The 8,357-nt window shown below is 41.1% G+C and overlaps 1 protein-coding gene across 1 annotated transcript in view; it reads left to right on the top strand.

Annotated features, from left to right (window-relative positions):
• LOC146858129 (gamma-crystallin 2-like) overlaps window positions 1-6,263 on the top strand; it is a 31,361-nt gene extending 25,098 nt beyond the window's left edge. The window contains exon 3 of the mRNA XM_085646894.1: window positions 4,181-6,263. Within this exon, the coding sequence (XP_085503020.1) occupies window positions 4,181-4,456 (276 nt within the window). The 3' untranslated portion in view covers window positions 4,457-6,263. The remainder of the gene's footprint in view (window positions 1-4,180) is intronic.
• The last annotated feature ends 2,094 nt before the right edge of the window (window positions 6,264-8,357 follow it).

Consider the following 8,357-nt stretch of genomic DNA (forward strand, 5'->3'; position numbering starts at 1 on the left):
AATAGAGAGTTAGCATGATCTACTTTTGCCTCTGTATACCAATCTGGGTCTCTCTGCACAGTGTTCTTCGTTTTAGTGCACTCTATAGACAGCCAGCTACCTACACTTACTAATTCTGCATCATTCTCACTCACTTGCAATCATTCTTACCATGACTCACTTATACTTTCTCACTCACACTTACTTGTACTCAAACTAACACCGTCACGGTCACTTAATCTCATTTATTCTCACTTACAAGCTCGCTATTCAAACTCTCCCAGTCTTACTGTCACTCACTCATGCTTACTCACACTTGCTATTACGCACTCATCTGTACTCTCAGTCACTAATTTTCCCTCACCCATCCTCATTCAGTTATGCTCACCCATTGTCACTCACTTATTCTCAATCACACTCTTTATCACTACCTTACATTCATTCTTACTCATTTATTCCCTGACTAATTCTCACTCACTCTTCAGTACTCATACTCATTTACTGGCACTATATCTCACTAACTCTCACTCACTACCTGTCATTGACTCTCACTCACTTTGAATCACACATGCTTACATATATAAGCAGACACACACTGAACACGCGCTCCATTTTTTTATAACACTTTTAGTAAATAATAGAATGTTATTCACTATAATTATAATAAATAAAGGGAAGAAAACCATTGAGGGTACAGCTCCAATGTCCGTGGGTTCTTGAGACTGATTTTGCGACTTCTGAGACCAGGGGTCGCAAATGCAGTGCCAGGGCTGCAAGGGGGAAGCCAGGGGTCGCAGTTGTGACGCCTGGTGACTCCTAAATGACGCCCATGCTACGAAACTCCTATTTCTGAGAACAAAGATCATACTATGGTGGCCCTTAACAAGATGTGAGAATAACTAGTTATAGGGAGGTGACGATGTATATAGCATGTGCTTCAGACCCCAATAACTTTGAGAAGGCAAAATCATATAATACTCGATACATACACATAAGGGTGACCTCTCAGCACATACATCTTCTGCTTACGGACTCAGGATGTGAGCCTTGCGCGCAGATTAACACAGTAGACTGGCATACTGCTCTAGACTTGGGCGACTCAGTACAGAGAAGCCAGACCTGTACTGTGTAGCCATATTCATCCTGGCCCTGCTCAGATGCATCAAATGTCATTCGAATCACAGCGAGTGATGTGTTTCTGTATAAAAATGGCAATCATAATGCCTGTCGATTTACCTTTTATGAGTAGATACTAAATTATATCTTAAATAGATAGAACAAAATGTGAAGGAGGTCATGTAAGGAATACATTAATCAGTCTCTTTCTGGATAAATCTCCCTTTGTCCGGAATAGGCCATGTGGCACTGATAAAAATGCTGAAAGATGGCTGCATGTATTTCAGGAAGAATTAAAATTGTACTCTTAAACTCACATACGAGCTTGACGGGCTCTCCATGCCAGATTTCAAAAGCTGTCTAGCATCCTAGCTGCAGTGTCTACCGAAGTGGCCTAAGGAAAGACACAATCAGGAGCAATAATTCCTAGCTGGGTGCAACCCAGACATTGACCTGGGCATCACAGTCATGCTGTTGAGACGAATGGACCACATGGTCCCCCGCTTGAATGCATTAATGTCATCAATATTGAAATTGGCGGGAGGGAGCGTCTTAAAGAACAGTCCTCTTTATTGAAATCACTAAGCTAAGAGGGCCACCCCGCTTCCATTATTCAACAAGGTGAGTAGGTCTGGATGGATGGAAGGTGTATCCTGTTTAGAGGAGAGATTTCTAACATTCAATTAGTGCAGAGGAATATTCTGTTTTTAACTGCTGACAAAACTATTTTAAAGACATTAATGTGAAGTGAACAGGAAATGAAGAACTTTTGCTCTTTTTATCCACACTGGTACTTTAGTAGAGCAAACACTGGGCGCTGTCTGCAATCTGTCGAGGGAGCCAGGCTCTTTATATTTAAAAAAGACAAACCTAGACAGTGGAATCCTATGAAACACAGCACCTGACCCGCTATCCCTATGTAGTATATTTATACTGGAAATACCCAGAGATCTGTGTGCAACTGTTAATGCACCCAGTGTCACCGTGCAATTCAAGAGCTGGAATATCAAAGTTTCAAACAAAAGCAAAGGTGCACCACCAAAACATAAACAAGGAAATTGTTCTGACAAAATGTTGAATTCCACTAATATGGCAAAAGCGCTGTTCCAGACAGTGAATGAGCTTAAAAAAGCCCTAGGTGGACAATATGGGACTAGGTGCAATCAATTCATTAATTTATTTTGTGGACAAAATCAATACAATGATTTCTCAGCTTGTATCAATTAGCCCAACGAGCACTCCCAATTGTTCATATTGTATAAGGATGAAGGGGCTGTAAAGCTTTCTCAATCTGAAATTATTAGAAGAAGAAGAATGCCGATAATTAATCTGATGGGGTAAACCTAAAGTCATCACTGTGTTCAGGCTAATACTAATGCTCCTTTGAGCACTGGAATTGTTTGCTGTCTTTTTAAAAATAAAGCCCTAATAATTGCTCTGATTAGGAAACAATCGCTGAGCTATAATGCTCTAGAAAACTTTAGGCCAGTCTCAGTTACTTGGGGAAATCGCTCAAAAAGGTAGTTTTTAATCAACTCACCAGATTAGTATAAGCCCAAAGTGTGTTCCATTATATGGAGATGAGCTTTCATTCAGGATGTTGCAGGGAACATGTAGTGACTGCTATCCTTGATGACCTTTGACAGCTAAACGACAAAGATATTCCATAAACACTGTTTTTTACGGGACTGCTTGAATGCGTTAAGTACCATATACCACCAGGTGTTTTTGAACCAGCTGGATAAACTAGGGGTAAAAGGAATGGCCTGGAGTTGATTGCAGAGCTTCCTGAGGGAAAGTGAAATTTAGGTGGAACTCAGAACCTCTGTCTCTTGAAAAAATCTCTCCTGTGATGTCCCTCAGGTGCCAGTCATTTTTCACTTGTGCAACTAAATCAGTCAGCCTTTCAGGAGTATTGTATATAAATGGTGCACAAATTCTATTCACCACTGATGGGAACCCTAGTGTTAAACTACTAATTTCAACAATTGCATATCCAAGATTCAACAAAGGATGACGGTGAACTATGTTCTGTTAAATTGTGTAAAACCAAACCCCTGCTTCCTGTTCACCAGACATCAAGATGAAACCTCAATTGTTGGCCTTTTACACTAGAACAAAGGCCCACATCTGTAAAACTAGTGAAAGATCTGGAAATCAAACTTGAGTCTAAGCTACCTCTGAATGATAAGATGAATTGTGTTCTTTATGCATTCCTGTCACCCAGACTGGATTGTTGTATTGCCATCTGTTTGGACTTGAAGCTGGCTCCCTTAGCAAATTACAACGTGTTCAAAATGCTGCTGCAAGATTGATCATGAACATTAGGAAGTTTGATTTGATGTCACAAGGGATAGTGAAACGTCACTGCTGGCAGATAAGACAAAAGGTGAAATTAAAATATATTTGTCTGAGACACAAACTTATCTTAGGAAAGAAATTCAAACTTTTATCCAACAAAGTCTCTCAGTACGAACCCAAAAGACTAATTTGTTCTGCTAATAATTTGTTACTGAATGTCCTGCAACTTAGGAGTTCATCTCTTGGAGGTTGCTTGTTTTCAGTGGCTATGGCTAGACTTTGGAAAAGCCTCCTTCTGGAGATAAGGAGGGAGGCTGACCTCTTTCAGGAAATTATTAAAGGACCTGGCTTTTCTCACATTAATGCCGACTAGACCCGTTGGGGCCATGTAGCTAAAAGGGAAACACCAGGATGTCCTTAGAGACTGGAGTGAAATGATGAGTACACTGAGATGCCAAGTGCACAAATGTGTCTCTGGAATCTACTTCTTCTTCTGGTGAATCGCTTGTGAGGGAACTGTGAGAGTGATTTATTTAGCAGCTAATGTGTATGAACACGTGTAGATTATCCAAATACGGAATCTACCCAATGACTGATCATTTAAATATCATGTGGTCTATGATTTTGTACTCCTGAAACTCATTTCACTTTAAAGGGTATTGCCTGCTTGTCTTTTTTTGGACAAAATTAAAAACAAGGTTTTCAAAACAAATGAGTAAATATACTGCATAAATAGGTCAGAATGTAATTAACTTTTAATTTTATTATCTATTTTGTCTTCCAGCATAAAGTAAACCAGAAAATAAAAGTCTTTGAGAAAGAGGACCTGAAAGGCCAAACAAAGGAGTTCACAGATGACTGCCCTAACATCCGAGAAGACTTCCACTCCCATGACATCCACTCCTGTCATGTGCTGGAGGGGCATTGGCTCTTTTATGAGGAGCCCAACTATCGAGGACGTCAGTACTACCTGAAACCTGGTGAATACAAGCGGTTCACCGACTGGGGTTCAACAAATGCCAAGGTTGGGTCTTTCAGACCAATTATGGATGCGTACTGAGGCATTCCTATAGTTGTGATTTGAGGAGACAATAAAAGTTGCATTGATTCCTGGTATGGCTCTGTTGAGTCTATCAATTTTTAGAAATATTAAACTAAGATTAAATAACTCAATATTGACGATTCATAGCTATAGATTCTAATATAATGGTTTCCCTAAATAAATTGCTAAAAATTTCCTTACATTTTCTACATTTTGGCTGTCATTATGATGTCTTTGTGTCTGTCCAGCAAATGTTTGTGCAATCATATCATATCAATCTTTACTCAGTCAAAAGGAGCACAACAGAAAGCTTTGTATATGACTTACTAAATGCATTTTCTTCCATTCCCGTTAGCTCTTACAGCAATTCTATTTTTTTAGTCTACATCACATCATAATCTTACTTTACCTTTACACATCAGTGCAAACCCATCTGTTTCACTCTAATAGTAGACAAATCTTTCAATTTTCTTTGGAACTTGGAAGATGAATATTACCTGAATTATATTTTATAGCTCTTTCACAGCAACCCAGATCCCTAATTTATCTCTTGATAGTATTTCTTCCACTGTTCCTACACTATCAGCCTGCATGTGCGTTGTTTTGTTATAGACAGCTGTTTTGGGTCCTCTATTTATTTTGAGGAGGAAACACAAACGTCATGAGCTATGGTCCCTTCCTGCTGAATGTGAGAATAGACAATCATAATTCATTTCAGGTGTCTATAATACGTTTATTATTCAGAAACCCAAAAACAAACCATCACTGATGGAGCATCCAACTTTACTGTCTTGACAGCATCTGCTTTTCCTATAAAGTTCCAGGGATAAACGACCATTTACCACTTTCAAAGTTGGTGACATATCGCTCTTTCGGTCTTCAACTATTTAAAACACTAGTCAGCCCAACACTATAGTAGACACAGGTCTTAATTTAGCATTCCACTGCTCACTTTATGGAATATGGCCCAAAAAGATGCTACGCGGAGACAGATAAGCACAAACATAAAATCCAGCAGACTGTTTCCGTTTTTTTGCAATTCATATGTAGAACATGTATGTCTGCAGTCAAGTTCATGTGTCTTATTGCAGAGTTGAAAAAGTCAGAAAGCCAATTCTCTGACACTTCTTTGTTTGGCTAATATGTGTAAGCTAGTTCCTGATATCAAAGGAAAGCAAATACATTAACATACAAGTGGTGTCCTGTCTAACTTTAACTTTGTGTTTTTTATAAACCTGTTGTGTCGCATTGATTTACCATATGGTATATTTATTTTACACAGTGTAATATTTAGCCACCGAAAGAATTGAACAAAAAGCACTGTTCTCTGGGGCTAAATGGGATAGATACCACAACAGCAATCCAGTTGCTACCTTGCGCAATGTGTAACAAGGAAACCTGAGATTAAAATCCCGGATTCCTTGCTTGAACTAGCCGAGTGATCACTTTGTCTCTTTTCACTTAAGTTTCCTTGACCGTCACACCTGAGAGCACCTGGAAGCAATTCAGTTCAGGGTGCGACATATACAAAAACATTGTGCTATGTGGCGCCTGTCTTCTATCCCACTTGCAATAATGATCGATTCCCGTTTACCCTTGGTCTCAACTGTTACCAATGTCCATTACTCGAATCCTTGAAGTGTTGTGTAAGTCCAGATATTTCTGTCTTAGGCTTGCTGCATGTGTGTGCTCACACCAGTCGGAATGGCTTCAAATTGTTGATGGTGAGCAGAGGGTCTGGGGATGGCAAACAATGTTTTATCATGCTGTTTAAAATCTTCGCCTCAAAAGCTACCCAGACAATTCAAGAGGGCGCGCACTGGCACTCCTCAACTGAAATAAAGATTTACAATAAACTGACTCACTCACTTTGGAAGTCAATATTTTCTGGTTCAATGTACAGTAAGACTCATATCTGTTAAATAGACCAACAACATGGGGGTTTTAGAAGTGGCTTTTTAGCTGGTTGCCGGCCAATGAGTACCAAATCTCTCCTATTGTCGGGCTGGAGGCAAGTAGTAGCGGATCTCTACTTTTTAGTTTGTGTATGAATAGGTAGCTGAAACCGTCAGTATTTGCCCAGCTGCTGGCTACATTGCAAAAGTTATTTATTTTGACGGGCTATTGGATAGCATGAAGGATGCCACAGGCCACAGGCTTTTGCTGTGAACATCACTACATAAAACAAGCATTTGCGAGAGTTTGAGCTATTGGCATTGTAAATGACAATGCCTTTTATTTATTGAAAACCTTCAAGCTTTGCACAAATATGCATTTTGTACTTATAGCTTACCAGAAGCAAGGCTGGCAGTACCTGCGCCTCTTTTACTGCCAGCCTAGATTCTCATAAGCAAGGACAATAAGTACACCCACACATGAGTAAGAAAGCCCTCTGTAGAAGAGAACAAAACTGTTTTTTTCGTCTTTCCACACATAAAGTTGAGCTTAATGAAGACGTACCATGGAATAAATTGAATGGTTAATCAATCATAAGCCATCGAACCCTGAACATGTAGCACACTTAAATCATAGCTACACCACACTAGTAGCCAACCCTCTCTGATTCTTTTGGTTGTGCCTAGGGTCTGTAGAGGCCATCCTCTATGTCTTTTTACTCTCCAGTATTTGGTCTACAATGCATTCACACTAACCCTGGGTGGCCAACTACGCTATGCTCGCATAGTTTGCGTAGTTTGTGCTACTTCGCGCTACGTGAATTGCACGTAGCACAGTGCAAAAACGGGTAGTGTAGTTGGCATTTTTTGCTCGCTCGTGGTCCTCAACGTCAAGTTGGCTACTGCGAGCGAGCAAAATGGCATCCCGGCGAGACTTTTTCCTCTTTTGCGATCAGCAACATCAAGTTGGCGATCGCGAGCATAGAAAATAAACCTCCCGGCGAGATTCTCAATGCAGGGAGGTCAGGTTTCTTATTGCGAGTGGTCACATATGCTCACGACCGCTCGCGATGAGAAACTACCAGTCCGCGTTGAGAAAGCTGCCGAGCGGTAGAAAACGACAGCTCGCACTGTGCGAGATGCCGTTTTCAATGATTGCACAGTGCGGACAAGCATCCGGCACTGTGCAATCATCCCGAACAGCGCACTAGGCAGTTTGCGTAGCGCTATGCGTATCTCGCGTAGTGCAAAGTGCACTTCGCGTAGCTACGCGTAGCGCTACTACGCAAACTACGCCCAGGGTTAATTCACACACTTCCCATGAGTTTCGTGAAGTCCGGCTATACTCAAGATCATGATCATCGCATATCCCCTTACCCACCACGATGCTCTGCAGATTGAGCAGACATACCCACCCCTGCCACTTCATCTTCAGGCACCTGGTTTACCATCATATAATACACACAGTTGCAATGGGTACTCTCAGAAATCTAATAGGTCTCTGCTATATTATTGGTGACAGCCACTAGTATTTAGCACATAGTTGGTTTTACATTACACCATAATCGGGAGTCACGTAATAGATGTGGGTGATGTCCGTATCAGGGACGTTTTCTGCTTTGAGGGGCTGCCCTCACAGACCATTCGGCCACATTGGACAACGTTATGATGGCGCTGGTCGGGCAGGTCTGTACCTCAACCCCAGTACCAGACGCCTTCTGTTATTGTCATAATTGGGACATGCCAGCGACCGCAAGATTGGGATGTCTGTCCCCAGCCGCTATATTTTGATTTAAATTTCAGGGCTGGAACCCAGGAGAACTTGCCTGGTTAAAGTAACTAGGGACTGGATCATGATATCTATCTGGATACATACTTCTAATATGGCTCTCCCATTTTTACCAATACCCTGTCAACGCTCATGACGAGATTGATATCACCTGCTTGGTGAGCGTGCTTTAATATATGTAAATAACCTGCCCTTCCCCGTTGCCATTCTTCCATGGTGGCAGAGAGAGGCTAGG

The sequence above is a fragment of the Triturus cristatus genome, chromosome 3_2 (genome assembly GCF_964204655.1).
Source record: "Triturus cristatus chromosome 3_2, aTriCri1.1, whole genome shotgun sequence".
Taxonomy (NCBI): Eukaryota; Metazoa; Chordata; class Amphibia; order Caudata; family Salamandridae; genus Triturus; species Triturus cristatus.